Here is a 15,469-nt window from a genome sequence, read left to right as displayed (position 1 = left end):
GACACACTGAGAAACTGACGAGAGTTAGTAAAATTGGCTGGTAAAGGGAGTGGACAGACGGGAAGGGGAAAAAAGAGCATGTTAAGGAAGAAGTGAATAGTGAGTCAGAAAAGTGGTGGCGGTGGTGATATGTGTGTGTGTGGGGGGGAGGGGGAGCCATAGAGGTAAAGCTTTGGGTAATAAAAACTAATCTTATACTAGCAACCAGGATGACAACTGACAGTAATTGCATATTTTCCCCCTGTAATTATGAGCTTTTTTTATGCGACCCTCTTCTCACAAGGTTTTAGTAATCCTCCGGTCATTTCCTGCTCCTCCATCCTCAGACAGTCACTCTACCTCCAAAATTAAATCGCAAGGGCTGGTCAAGCCAAATAAGCAAACCACCATGAACTACTCAGGCCTTTCTTGGTCACAAATAATGCTTGACAAATGATGTCACATGAAATCAGATCTCACTATTTAAATAGAGAAGAATGTGCTTAGAAAGCACTAAATCTGACAGAAGATGAGAGTTGGAGTGGACTCGGATTTTTTTTTTTTTTTCTAAATGGAAGAAACTGCTTTACCAGAAACTGGATGACAGAGATCTTCAAAAGACTGAAGTGCACATTTAGAAGAACGTATTTGAGTATCCTGTTTGCTGCAAGAACTAATGCCATGAAAGGCCAGTGATCTTTACAGTTTATTGCAATTAGAAAGTTGAGGTCCCAAAAATGTACCAGATGGAGAAGCAAACATGCTGTGGGATCATGGAGTTTTTGAAAGTCTGTTAAAACTGCTAAACTGAAAGTTTCCACTGTAAACACGTTCAAACTAAGAGCAAAGGAAGATGGTGCATGTAGGAAAATAGATTTACAGGAAGAATCGAAATGGCATTAATACTTTTTTTTTATAAAGAAGTCATTAATCAGCCATAGCCAGATCTTTAATTCATTTTAAAAAATCATCGCATGACCTTTATTCATTAGGAGCACACTTTGTCAGAGCCATGCTGAAAATCTAGCCTATGCATTTGTTACTTCCAAGTTGAACTAGCCTACTGTGGTTCCTTATTATCAGGATGTTCCAATAGTCCTATAAAAGCCCTCCATCTGATCTAAAACACAACTGCAGGAGTACTGACAGAAATTAGAAAAAGAGATCATTTTTCTCCCATATTAAGTTCTGCTCAGTGGCTCCCAGTAACAGTCTGAAAAGGTTTTAAAATTCTCCTCCTTACATACAAAGCCCTTAATGGCCAAGCTCCATCATATAAAAAGACCTCTTAGTACCATATTATCCCAACAGAGCACTTTGCTCTCTGAATTCAGGCTTACTTGTGGTTGTTCGAGTTTCCAAAAGTAGAATGTGAAGCAGAGCCTTTTAGTTATCAGGCTCTCCCCTTCTGTAGTACCAGCTCCCAGTCTCTGCCGGGCAGACAGACACCCTCGGCACTTTCCACTTTTACTTTAAAAAAAGGAGGAACCTATATTGTACCATATATTTATCTATTGCTTAAGAAATAAAAGGAAATAAATAAAAAATTACACACGCTTTAAAAAAAATATCTGCTTATGTGCAAGTAAAACCACCTGACTGTATTTTACACTGCAGGTGTGCCTTTTAGTTAAGGTGCAGGAAGAGCACTGGGCCACAGTAGTGTGGGGAGCAGCACCTTATGGTGTGATTGGCACTCCTCTGCGACTTTGCTAATCAGCTTCTCCCTTTTATGCAGTCGCGTGCTGGGGCCGGATGGCACACACAGTGAGACTTCACGGCTGACGCTGTGCTGTGCACTGAGCTAAGAAGACAAATTTCCTTGAGTTTTTTAAAGTTCAGTATGCAGGGCAAGCACACAGTTTCTTTTTGCTTTTTTTTTTTTTACATTTGTGTGTGTGTGTGTCTGCACAGTGGTGAAAATAACCTTTATCTGTGTCGCAGAACCCATGGTAGTGGCAGTCCCTCCTACAACATTATTGACAAAAATTTGAAATAACTCGTAAAAAATCTATACATCCTTCCAAGCTGAAATCTTCCCAGCATGCCTCTTATGTGTGACAGTTCCTATATCACTGACCTTTTGATAAATGCTACACTTCTATATATTTGACTACCAGGACCTCAAAATGAGACACTCTACTTTTCTGCTCTTTATGTATTTATATGCCATTATCCGGTCGTTAAGGACGTCACTAGCCGTGTCTGGGCCTAAACTCCGCTGCAGGTCCATATATCAAACGATCACTATGGCATTACTGAGAGTTGAAAAACTGTCTAAAGTCTTTCATCTTTAATAAAATGATCAGCGTTCTGCTCTACCAGGTGTAACAATTGAGTTTAACATCCAGGCATCCATAAAAATGGAATTTATGACATTTAACGGAGTTAGAAATTAGCAGGAAGTTAGCTTGCTAGCTTCTATCTAAATACAATATAGCATGTCCTGACTGCGGGGTTTTGAAAAACAAATTAAAACGTACAGCTCTGTTATCACTTCCAACATAAATGAAGACAGAAAGCTAAACAGCAGTGACGTTTGTAGGGTTACTGAAGTTGGGCTAGCTGGTATATAATGATGTGCTACGTGACCGCTAGCGACACAGCTATATTAGCATAATATAAACAAGCTAACTTTCTTTCCACTCGATAAAAGTTAACGTGAGTGTTCTCGGTGGTCAGGAACAAATGTAATCGCATGGCAGGATGCTGTAAAAGGACCAAACTTCAGCCAGGAGAACAACTGAGATAATCCATCCACAATACCAGGTTAGTCATTCATATACTGCTGCATGGGCTGGGCTGTAGTTACATCCTAAGGATTTAAAAACTGAGCTTAAATAAATGATTAGCGGTAATAAAAGCCGAGGGAGGTCAAAAGTGATCACTGACTGTTTTAGGAGCTTTTTGAGATTAAATAGAAGAAAATACAAAACATTAAACACGTTAACAACACAAAAGCCATATTAAACGCAGACTACTTTAGACCCGGAAGTAGGATTCGTCACGTCATCACTTAACGACCGGATTGCATGTGATATGTCTTATTGTCTCTCCCTCATAGTTTCATAACTCCTTTCTAGTCATTTTTTCTTATGTGTCCATCTGCCTTTGCCAGCTAAGCTGCATGTTAATAATCTGTTATTACTGGGCCAACCCACTGTCCACCTTTTACTGTTTGTTGCTTCTAAATACACGTCTCTTCTCTCTCCACTCGCCTCTCATCAACCAGTCGAAGCACAGGCCAGGTTCTCTTTGAGATGTTAAAAAGTTATTTTTTTTCACAACTGGTTTAATTGTTGGGTTTCTCTCTAAAATATTGTAAAAGATTCAAATGAAATGTTTAAGAAAATACATGTTGTACTTCTTCTCATATTGTTTATGTATCTCTCTACTAAAGCTTGGAGGACAGACAACTCAAACGCAGCTCTTGACTTTCTATAGAGCCAACCATAGAGCCATATGGAGCCATGAAAATCACAAAAGAGCAACAGAAGCAAACCAGCTATGTTTTTGCAGCCCATCTGCAAACATGCAGTAAATTTGCAATGAAAATTAAATGAATTCACAACTTCCTCTGCAGGAGCAGATATGGAAAGAATGAGAGCGATAAAAGCTCAAAGCCAGAAAAGACTTTGGGAAAGAGGAAGTATGCAGCGGGAGGAAATAATTAGAGTAATAGAAAATAGTGTGAAACAGTTTATCTCGCTGAGAGAAAATCTTCAGGAAATTATGAATTCCCCACCCAAAAAAAGCAGTAATAGCTATTGTGTGCAGGCACTTGCCTATAGCAGCTAAAAAATCCTCCAAATGACCAATTAAAATTTTTTTTAAAAGGTCAGAGCTGGAGATTTGATAGAGCAGAAGAGAATGCGGCAACGTGTCTGCATCCAAAGTACGGAAACACGCTCCGTGGAAGGGATTACAGAGAGTGATGTTTACACCTCGGGGGAGAGGATGAGAAAACGAAGACAAAGAGGATATTCACGACTCGAGAACCACCTGGGAAGCCTGCGTCTCTCACACAGTGATTCAGAAACATGTGTACTTGCTGAAGGTTTAATAACTTGCAGTCATGTTTCTGCCCATTTTCATTCCACAAAGATGTCGCCTATGTTTTCCTCAGTGCGCTAATAAAAAGGGGGTGTGCAGTTGTGGGATATGCTGCTATACCTGTGTGTGCAATATTAATTCAGTTTCTACTGTGCATGCCAGATGTCATTGGACAAATTTTAGGTATTCACTTCTTTCTTTCTTTCTTTCTTTTTTTTTAACAACTTTTTATTTTCTCTTTTTATTCACCGGCACAATCTCTCTTAAACGCCCATTTCAGCTTTTTTTTTATATGTTTGTAGATATAAGTCTGACAGCTGTTTCCATGGATTCTTTTAATTATACTGCGTATACAGAACTGGATCTGAAGTGAAGGAAGCGCTTAGGAGTGTGCCGAAGCTTCACAAGAAGCATTAGTGAGAAAATGTAGCTGCCACACACAAATCATTTCAAACAGTGGAATACAAAGCATTTCCTAGTCATATGGCTCAACACTTAGCTGATAGTCACAAGTGCATTCTTTCTCTGCTTTAAAACTAACATCTTGGGGAGTGGGATGGTCTGTAGGAAAAAACAATAATTTGATCATCATCTTGGGCTGTTGTAATCTCTAATCGGCATTTTTTCATAGGTTTCATTGATTATTTATTTCAGGGATTCATGCACAGCCTGTGAGATTTATAAACTCAGGCAACAGGAAAACAAATCAATCAATAAAATATAAAATAAAATACAAGCTGAAGATTTTTCTTTCTTTAGAAATCACTATTTTTGAAGAAATCTGCTCCAAATACCCAATAAACAGATACATGTATCATCAAGACAAATAAATTGGTAATCACAATCAAACAGTCAAATGAATACTCCAACTTCATACATGCATTTGCATCTACTAAATTTGTTGCTGTAATGCTGTATAGGCATAGGATTTCCCCTCTGAGGAGCGTCTTAGCTGAAGTACAAAGATCTCCCAGCATATCCTGTGGTTCACACCTGCAGACGGAATATATGTGTGTTTTCTAGGGTGTGTCACATTGCAAAAACAAGAAAGAAAATCATACTGCATGACCTCAATTGAAACGGCAGTAGCCATTGGTTTGTCTTTGAAGCAGCTGGAGTAACAGAAAGAACGCTCTCATACAGCCGTAGCAAGATCCTTGACACTTCAAATTCTCGCCTAAACTAAAGAAAGCACAGCTGGAGGGGACATGAGTCGCAGCAGCATGGCAATGGTACACATGCACATTAATGTAACTGAAGAAAAAGCTAAATACAAACGTCTGCAGTCATGCACAAACACAGTTTTGCACATGAGGACAGAAAATGAAAAGAAAGCAGTTTTTAAACTCTAGGAGCCGTGCACGGTGCACACATTCACGGCACACCCACGAAGATTCACTTCTAGGCTCGTGGAGACACCGGGTACACATGTGCACACACATCTGCACCCAACCTTCCCCTTTCCCTGCTCCACTATCCCCCACTCGCTTCCACACACATAGAAACATACACACAACTAGAGACACTGAAGGAGCTTGCTGTGATGAGGGAATAATTCTCCTTTTGACACAACCAATTCCTCTGAAGACAAAAGAGGAATCATACACTGACACACTGCAGCCCTCTGAGGGAAGCAACACACAAGCCCCTGATTCCACACACACACACACACACACACACACACACACACACAGACACACACATGCCTGATGCAAAGACCCCCTGTTATCTGTGCTGTCATCTGTGTGTCTGCTGTTTCTGTGTGTGCGTTCACATAGAGGGCTCTACATGTGAAGTCCTTCTCTTGGATTTGATAAGTGACAGTGAACATAAGACAATGGGAGCCCAAGATGAGAGAAGAGGAAGTGGTGGCTGTCAGTGAAACTCACGTAGATCAGAGAGGAAGCAGATGATGCTTGTCAAGATAGTACATCACATTCTAAAAGCCAGCCGCCAGTCTCTCAGACCACCTCAATTTCTTACCTTTTACAAGGTGTGGGAAATAGTTGTAATTTTCTGACATTAGTCATAGGAAGTGAAAACAAAAATAACAGCAGGTTGGTCAGTCTGCCAAAAAAAATGAGTCAAATTAAGTAGTTGATGCTTTCCTCCGGCACATTTGCATGTTTCTAACAGGCTTTTCGAGAATAAACAGTGATTACACAAGGACTTTTTAAAAAGAGGTTGTTTTCCTTTAACCGTTTTCCTTGTCATAATTTATCATTTTTTTGTGTGTTATATTTATTTATTTCGTTTTCTTACAGTTGGTTAAGAGGGCGGGGCAGGACAAGAAAAACCAAGCAGACCAACCAGGGCAGGCCAAGTCAGTCAGCAGTCCATCTCTCTCTCTCTCTCTGTGTGTGTTAACTTCAAACATGCTGTGGTCTGTTTCATGCTCCCTGCAGCCCATTATGGCTTAATGCTTCAAGAGGCTTCTTACTGACTTCAGCATTTAACAACTTTGGTGTTTTCAGTTGGTACACTAGCACACACACACACACACACACACACACACACACACACACACACAGAAATGCACGCTCACAAACACTCTTGTGCTACACACAAACAAGCACAGACAGGAGCCCAGATGCAGGAATTGACAGACTTTAAACTGCAGCAGAGTTATGAGCCTGCACGCTGTGATACTGAAACAACTGTTGCTTTTGCTTTAATCTGTTTGAAGAGGAAGACCAACAGAAGCATGGGGCTTTATGCTGACATCAACCTTCAAATAAGCTTCAGCTCTCTTATCTTCGAGTCAGTTAATGAGTTCCATTCATATGTAATTCTGTGTGATCAATTAGTTATCCAGCATAAGGAGAATAAGAACACCACATCAGTGGGGATAAGGGATAGAGATAGGGCTAACACTTATCTCAACACACACAGTATTTTCTATTTATGTTTAAGTTTGCTGAGTCCCTTTATCTACAAAGAGTCCTTTATAGAAAAGGGACTACACGTGTGATCATTTATCCATCCGGCTTACATGCTTGCATAACTTGTGCACTGCAGACTTGCACTGTTGGATGTGTTAGTGTTAAAGTGTAACGAAATTCAACCTAGTGAGATAATTTAAGAAAAAAACTATATTTTTTTTCTTTTTCTTTTTCTACTACGTAAGGATACTTAAGGCAAAAATGAGCCAAATACACCTAAAAAACATGTAACTTAAGACATTAGGTTGTTATATTAGTAGAATTTCAAACTCAATACAGATACCCAGAACAATACAAGCTATTTAATACCACTGTCAGAACCAAGGGAAAAAAAATGACCAGTGTGATAGCGTTAAATTGCCATCAACAGACAGACAGAACAGACATTTGGTGCCTAGCACCGACATTAACATTGCCATTTTATTATTAGCCCTAGCTGCTAGCCACTACCTTAATGATAACAGATGGCTAATGTGGCTATGGGGTAACTGCTAACAGTTAAAGAGCTAACAGTTAAAGCCGTGTACCAGCTCAGTTAACATTTATGGGAACTATTCAATACTTCAGTGTTGTTAAAACTGGAGCTTTACTGACTTTAATCTAGAATTCCCACATAAAGTGTTGTTCAGTGTTGTGAACATCAACTACTTCAGCTGGTAGCGAAGAGACAGGCCTGCCTATGTGCATTTGTGAAGTGTGCAAACTGGAAATGCTAAAGACTGCACTGCTGGTATTGGCACTTTTGCAAATGACTAATGTAATCTGATTGCCTTTTTTTTTTTAGAATCCATCAGTGTCTGAGTACCGATTTTTTTATTTGTTTTGACAATCCTGCTTGGACATGGACGTGACAAGAATACGTCCACCTGCAGTCACATTTATGCAACACGTGTATTTAAGCTGAGATGTTGCATTTAAAGCATTATTTCCACAAATATTAACCATACATCTAATCACAGTGCAATTATTTTGATGGCTATATGTATAGAGACTGAGAACAGAGTCCCTAGGACTGCTTTTACCGAGTGTGCTTTCATTATATACTTCACAGCAAAGGAAACTAACAAAGGGGAAAAAAAGTAAATGTAAAATGTAAAACTAATATTTTAATAGTGCAAAGTGCTTAACCAAGCTTGTCTTCATTTCCTGCAAACGCACTTTCATTATAGTATAGCTCTTTGCTGTTACAATAACATAATGCATCCACTTGAGAGTAAGCTAATAAGAACACAGTGGGACAATGATGTCCAAATAATCTGTAAGACTGTGGAATTATTTTTTTTATTATCCTTACTGGCATGAGAGTACATTGCTGAGGGTGCATAAATGATACGACACCACAAGCGTCTTACTGCAACTTTCCAAATATAATCTATATTTTAATAAAATACCCATTTACTTTGGGAGGCTTTTTAGCCTTTATTATGATAGGACAATTGAAAGTCCTATCATAAAAACCCCAGAGCAGATTTGAACATGGGCCTCTGCAATAGCCATACAAAAATAGTGCTGCTCAAGATAGTAAGCAATACTAGCACCCATAATTTCACCATTTACTATTTGTTTGCTGTTGTGGAGTTGATTTTGCAGCCTTTCTGTGGCTTGCCAGCTTTTTTTTTTTTTTTACTGGCAATGGACTTCTTCTACATTTAACCTCTGGCTGAAAAGAGGAGTAAGGGGAAGCAAACACTCTTAGCAGCCAGTATTTTAATATTATTAATTTAATATTATTAGCCTTAGTCAAAGAGATGAGAGGAGTAACCAGCTTTTAACTTCAGTGCTACTTTCCCCCCCCTAAATTCTAAGTGAAGCTGTCGAGTTCAAAACATTCTCATACTTCTCATGGTGGGCTGCCATACAGACCAGTCCATATTTCCAGCCACAAGCCAGTCTTTAGTCAAGAAGAGTTCCTAGCAGCCTTGGTAAATAGCAGTCCTACTGTATCATTAGCCAAACACTGGTTATAATGACACTCCAGAGCACTGTGCAACTCACAGTCAGTGTGTAGCAACCAGCAACCAACAACACAAATACAGCATGGGAAAATCAATGGCATACCAAAATGTTACCAGCCTTCCTGCAGATGTCTCATACAGCTTGTCTCTTTGTATAGGCTTATGTGACATTGAGGATCTAACGCTCGGTGGCTGCCAACTGCTTTCAAAGAGTGTCTGGCGCCTCTCTCTTTAAGAGCCGATGAGAGAGAAACACAGAGAGATGAAGAATGTCATCCCCTGAAAGACAACAGGATAAGTCATCAAGACTGTCATGATGGGGTGGGACAGGGAGGGGGCAGCGCAGTGAGGAGACATAAAAATCAATCATCCATTTTTGGTAAACATGGATGAAAAAAAAAGCTGTTTCCAAAACTGATTACACTCTACAGAGCCGAAATAGCATCATCATGCTCATTTAAAAGCATCAATCAGCTCACTTTAGCCCCTGTGAACTTGTTTAAGGAGCTCAAATTATAGTTCCCCCATGGTCCGGTAAGCATTACGTCAACACAGTGATAACAAACAGCTCACCCTTAACTCAATAGCTCTCCTCCTCGTGGCTTTTTCTGCAGGGCAAATTACTTAAGAGTAGGGGACTATCCAAGATGCTAAAGGAGGCACATCCATGTGCATCTAGGAACCTTTATTCACTGCTGACTGAGGATAATCAGATGGAGCCTGTGATATGGGGTCAGATTTACTGCACATGTATACTTAATGCCTTAAAAAAGTCAAATTAACAGAAATGAACTTAGTTCAGAACTTGTCTATCTTGTTCAAATTTGATTTACTTAGATGTCCCCACTCCATGCTCAAGATTTATACATCTTAAAAAAGAAATTTAGTGTTTGGCTCATAACTGCACGAACTGCTTTCCATGCCTGAGTAATAATTATTTCATAAACTGTGCAGTGGCCATGAAAAAAGGATTTCAAAGTACTGAAAGTCGACATCATTTTCACAGTTGGAATGCAACTCTTCCTCCCAAAACTGAGTCACTCAGCATGTGACCTTGAGTCAGGCCCAGCCAATACTTTACGCTGATCGAACCCCCGTGTCACAGCAGGAAACAAACTCTGCAAATGTCAGAGATCAACTGCAGCATTCGGGCGGCTCATATTTTGGAGGAATAAATTAAATCCTTCTTTTTTGGGTTTTTTTTTTTACACGATTTTTAAAATGCCTCAATTGAGCACCTGAAGTGTATTTTATGCTAGAGAACAAAAATATAGAGACACAAGGAAAGTATTGCTGATGTGCAAAGCCTACCCATTGTCTCATCTGTCTTTTTTCTCATCCTCAGTTCCTGTGTCTCCCTCTCCTCTCTCACTGAGGAGGCATTGACCCCAAACTTAAGTAAGCTCCACGTCATTGATTGAAACAAGTGATACAGTTAATGTCGTGACAAGACAGATTCCCTCTTTAAAGCATTATGGATTACAGTCATTTAGAAGAAGGGGGTATCTCTAAGGAACCAGGGCTGGTGTTAATTCCGTCAATTGATTTATTCAATGTGTCTGTCAAGTAAATGAGAAGTGTCCACTTACCACTTGGCCCTTTACTGCTAACTAAAGATAAATGGAGTGATTTTTTTTTTTTACAGTTTCATCTGCTTTCTATAGCACTGTCAAATTTGATCTTTTCAACTACCCTACCTAAGAGTGTAATCACTTGAAAGGGTCTACTTTGCGTTATCGTGCTCCCCATTCACACTCATCCTGTTGCCTCTCAGAGAGAGCTCAACATTAAGCAGAAAACTAAGAGAGTTTAAAAAGAATATCTGACTTTTCTAAACCACATCCCCCCCCCCCTTTTTTTTTTTCCTGCATCCACACTGTGTTGTGTTAGAACTTAACCGGAAAACAGATCACAGTTTTGTGCAAGGGTCAAGGGTGTGAGATGCGTGACACTCTTGTCTCGGAACTGTTCAGTCTGTGCTGACCAACCTCTCAATCTTCACAGGGGAGGCGAGTTTATCTGCTGCTGCTGGCTCTCGGGACGGGGAATTGGACAGTGGAGGAAAAAAGTGTATGTCAATCTGGGATAGGAAAAGGTGTCTTTTTGCAAAATCCAAATGTAAATTGAGTAGATTGCTTTGTATGTGTTGCCATCTACTTTTTTTTTTTTTTTTTTACTTTTCTTTGAAAGGCACTTGCTGCATTCAGAGTCTGCGGAAATGGAAAAAGTTCAAAAAGAGTTTAAAAGTGAGTGATGTTCCATTTGAATCTACATAAAAAACGGGACCATGAGCATAGATGTCCTGTCCTTGCATGTGTGATACTGTAACTATAGAGCAGAAAAGTGTGTGTGTGTGTGTGTGTGTGTGTGTGTGTGTGTGTGTGTGTGTGTGTGTTTATATGCTTGAAAGCATTGCACTGAATTCCAGGGGAGGCAAACATGCAATCATCTAAACTGCAAAGGGGCTTGTGACTGCCTTACATCAGCCCCTGAATGACACAGTGAGCAGCATCATATTTGCATGGTTACAGCACATGGTCAAGTGACTGGCAATTTATAGGCTGGCAATTCCCCACAAGAGGATGACACAGTTTAAAGAAGAGGCAGAATTAGGGAGTGTCTTTAGGAGTTAGCAGCTTTTTTTTGTTTCTCTAATGAAGGAAAACTGAAAGTGAAGCACATATCATATATCTGTGTTTCCAAAATGCTGAGTGTGGGATGATTTCTCATAGTTTTGATCAGGAATCAAATAGACAGATTGCCTGGGCTGTCATACTATCTTTTCAAAGCGGTGTTTCATCTTAAGACATACAGAGCTCTTGTGCTTTACCATGTGACATGAAAGATGGATATCTTCTCTGCTTTCAGTTACACCAGAAAAAAAACCGAAAAACTTTTTGATGAAGGCACCGTTGAGTTACAATTTCCTGTAGATCCTCTGTGTGCACAAAATTAAGAGTTTGTGAACCAATGTCATTTATACACAACTTGGATATACACAGCCTAGTGGTGACTTTGTCCCAATCAGTCTACCATTCTTAGCGGGATTTTGCAAAGAGATTATGATACTGTTTAAAGCAGCTGTGTGGCTCTTACGGGTATAATTAACGTGTTTTTGCGTGTCATTTACAGTTTTAGGGGTAAAGATGAGGTGTAGTGCGCACAACACGAACAAAAGCTTACCTGATATTTCAAACTGAGGGACATCTTCCACAAGGAACCCCTTTCCTTTGTAAAACACCTTGATATCAGAACAACTCCGGGCTTTGCTCGTCCCTTTTTCCCCATAAGCTGGTGCCGTTAGAGAGCACACTGCCAGCGCCGCTATAATGAAGGAATCCATGCCGGCCGACCACATAGAGTCTAATTGTGTCTATGGACTCAGTCAAGTGCAAATCCGACCGAACACCGAGTTCTACTCGGAGTAGCAGACTCCCGGCTTCTTTAAATTGGGGTTGCTTGGCCCTGTTGTGCGTAAAATATCCTCCACCTTCCTGTCTTCCCTCTGCCCCTTCAGTGCGTCTGCTAAGTCTGTGTCTGCAATCCGCACACTGCTGCCGGCACAGGAGCGATTCCTCCAAGCGCAGAGGTCCCGTCTCTTCTCACTTCTAAAGCTGGCCGCTGTGAAGAGGGCAGGAGCTTTCTTTCCCCCCCTCAATTAATCTTCTCACGCAGATTGCCAAAATGAACGGGTCTCTTCTCTCGTATATCCAATGATTTTCTTGTCTTTTCTTTTTCTTTTTTGGCTTACCTGCTCGGAGAGAGGCGGAAGATAAAAAAAACAAACAGGTTACCCGTTAGCCGCTTTTAAAAACAAAGAAACAAAAAAATAGTCAAAATTGCAACGTGCTGGTTAAAAACCACGCAGCTATGTTGTGTTGATTCATACCTACCGGTGACGAGCTGTGTAAAGAGATGTACAGAGGCAAGTACCGCAGCTCAGGGGTTTCTGGACGATGCTGTGCCAGCGCTACCACTCTGTGGAGTGAGAAGGAGGCGGAGAGAGAGGGAGAAAGGGGAGAGCGAGGGAGAGAGCGAGAGAGAGAGAGAGAGAGAGAAGGGGGAGCGCATAGGTTTCTTGATACTCTTCCAATTTTTGTTTCATTCTGTTGTATCTATTAGTTATTTTTGGACACGTTTCAGAGTAAACTTACAGTTTAACAGGTTTGTTTAGCTTTGTGAAGCCTCCGAGGCATCCTGGTAGTCTGTGCACGATAAGGTGGTCTGGATCTGAGTTAAAGAACGTCCTCTACGCCTCTGACAGCTTGTTAGCCACCGACCGGGTGTCACAGATGAATTGTGGGCCCGCCCCTGCGCCCAGGTGCCCACCCACAATACAGGTCAGCCCTGAGAAGCGTCTCCTCCAGTCTGCAGAGCATTTGTGTACATCACTCCTCAAGGTGCAATTACTCCGCCAGCAAGTCATTACCTGCCTTGATGCCGTTCCCGGCTTACCTGTCACCCGCTGAATGCCTTCGTTAACTTCATTTTCTGTACGTGTTAATATCAAGCCCGAGAATGAACAAGCCCGAGAATGTTTTTAAATTGCTTTTAGGCCTCATGTGACCTTTTGGGCATCAAACACGCTTTTATTATATGTCAAGTAATGACCCTTCACGTCCTATTGGTTTATTGTAGCATAGATGTCAAAATAACAAAAAGTTGAAAAGATAATCTACATTTTTAGTTTATTCATTAGATTTAATAGGATCAGTGACTTCAAACACTGCAGGCAGTGTTTCTTTTTTCCTTCCTTCCTTCCTTCCTTCCTTCCTTCCTTCCTTCCTTCCTTCCTTCCTTCCTTCCTTCCTTCCTTCCTTCCTTCCTGCCTTCCTTCCTTCCTTCCTTCCTTCCTTCCTTCCTTCCTTCCTTCCTTCCTTCGGATAGCCAGGAATAGAAAGGGCTGTTAGAAGAGTGCAAGCCTCATACCACACCTACCACATAACCACGCACGTGGGCATAAGATTAAAAAAATTAAAAAAAAAAAGATTATGGGGTTGTTTTAATGCAATAGACAACTTTTTCAAAAAGCCTTCAACTGAGTCAAGGATATGGATGTCTGGATTTACATTGTGTCACATAAATTAAGAGACATATGCAGTTACTTTACTTAAAATAATATCCCATTAGTCATTTCAGTGCGTGAAACTGAATCAGACAGTATTTAATGGTGTCACTCCCGTGGGAGATGCTTTTTAAAGGCTTGTTTGCACAAGAAGATGCCTCTGCAAATCATCTCACCGACACATGGAAAAAAAAAACTCCCGTGCAGTCCGTGCAGTAAGTGGGCATCGTCTGACAGATAGAAAAACCGAACTGAAAGGCAGAGAGAGAGAGAGAATGGGAGAGATCCACATGGCATGCACAGTCATTTCCTGCCTCTAAATCATTCTATTTATGTAGACTGACTATGTTTATGAATCCATTAGGAAATGTGACTCTATAATTAGTCTGTTCCTCATCACTGGATGAGTCCAAACAAAAAGGACAGAATCTCGGATATCACCAAATGACAAATGGCTGCGCTCGCTGCCCATTATTGCAGCTCTAAAGTGAGTGGGCATGAATTACACCTTCGCTCTGCAATGTCAAGTGTCTTCCTCATATTTGCTCATGTGTGGAGTTTTTTTTTTTTTTTTTGGAAAATCACCATTGCAGTTAGTCTGCTAGAAGTTCAGGAATGTGCAGCTCTGTGCCACACAGCAGACCGAACCCACTCGCTAATTATGTGTAATAATGTTGCTTCACTTTTCTTGTTGCGCCAAGGGGAAAAGCAGGCAGCGCTAAGCACATGTGGCCAGAGGTTAAGTCTGGTGGGCTCAAAGTGTGTCAGCAATAATATGTCAGCCAGTATTATATATGGGTTTGTGTATGCCTGACCTTTATGTGTATATGTGTCTGTGTCAAAGGCGGTTGGTGTGTGTAATGTGAGTTTATGTGTCTGACTGGGACCCACATGTGGCCATAGGTCGGCAGAGCTGTCGGAGAACTGATTGGCCCTCTACTGTCTGGCATCAAGATTATGTAATTAATGCTCAGTAAAGCCACAGAACAGCCATGTTTTCTTCAGGCTGCCTCTCATTGAAGTTTTATTGGCTCTGACCATGAAAGGCCCCCTAATGAAGGGCAGGATGCTGGGGGAAGTTGAGGAGACAGGGGAGAGCAGATGAGGGGAGGCAGAATGGTAGCAAAGAAAGAAGAGAGCATGGGGTGAGAGGCCACTCATTTTAGCCTACTTGTGCAGTAATTATGTGGTGAGCATCTCTACAGAAATACTATAGATGTTAGACTAAATCTTCCTAGAAAAAAACCCTCGCGCTTGGTTCGAAACTGGATAGTTGTAAAGGGAAATTCTTACGCTTTCCTTCAGAAAAAAATTGCAGCAAATTAAACGTCTTTTCGTGTAAAAGACACAGCATAGTATAAATAAACTATGAAGAGAAAAGTATTGGGCCAAATATCTTAATCTTTGAATTCAGGTGTTTTTGGTCTTGTTGTCACATGATTATAAAGTCAAGCACCTAGCCGTGCAGTCTGTCT

The 15,469-nt window shown here is 40.7% G+C and overlaps 1 protein-coding gene and 1 long non-coding RNA gene across 2 annotated transcripts in view; both read right to left on the bottom strand.

Annotated features, from left to right (window-relative positions):
* Positions 1-12,394, bottom strand: part of gpc1b (glypican 1b) — a 59,385-nt gene extending 46,991 nt beyond the window's left edge. The window contains exon 1 of the mRNA XM_004542614.3: positions 12,113-12,394. Within this exon, the coding sequence (XP_004542671.2) occupies positions 12,113-12,287 (175 nt within the window). The 5' untranslated portion in view covers positions 12,288-12,394. The remainder of the gene's footprint in view (positions 1-12,112) is intronic.
* Positions 12,395-12,542: 148 nt separating this feature from the next.
* Positions 12,543-13,320, bottom strand: LOC143413769 (uncharacterized). Its single transcript, XR_013094383.1, has 3 exons — positions 13,084-13,320; positions 12,823-12,907; positions 12,543-12,680 (listed from the first exon to the last, which is right to left on the bottom strand). It is a non-coding gene; the product is annotated as an uncharacterized LOC143413769 (long non-coding RNA).
* Between the last annotated feature and the right edge of the window lie 2,149 nt (positions 13,321-15,469).

The sequence above is a fragment of the Maylandia zebra genome, linkage group LG18, assembly GCF_041146795.1.
Source record: "Maylandia zebra isolate NMK-2024a linkage group LG18, Mzebra_GT3a, whole genome shotgun sequence".
NCBI classification, from domain to species: Eukaryota; Metazoa; Chordata; class Actinopteri; order Cichliformes; family Cichlidae; genus Maylandia; species Maylandia zebra.
The sequence above is the reverse complement of the archived record's forward strand: the minus strand, read 5'-3'. Positions and strand labels throughout refer to the sequence as shown.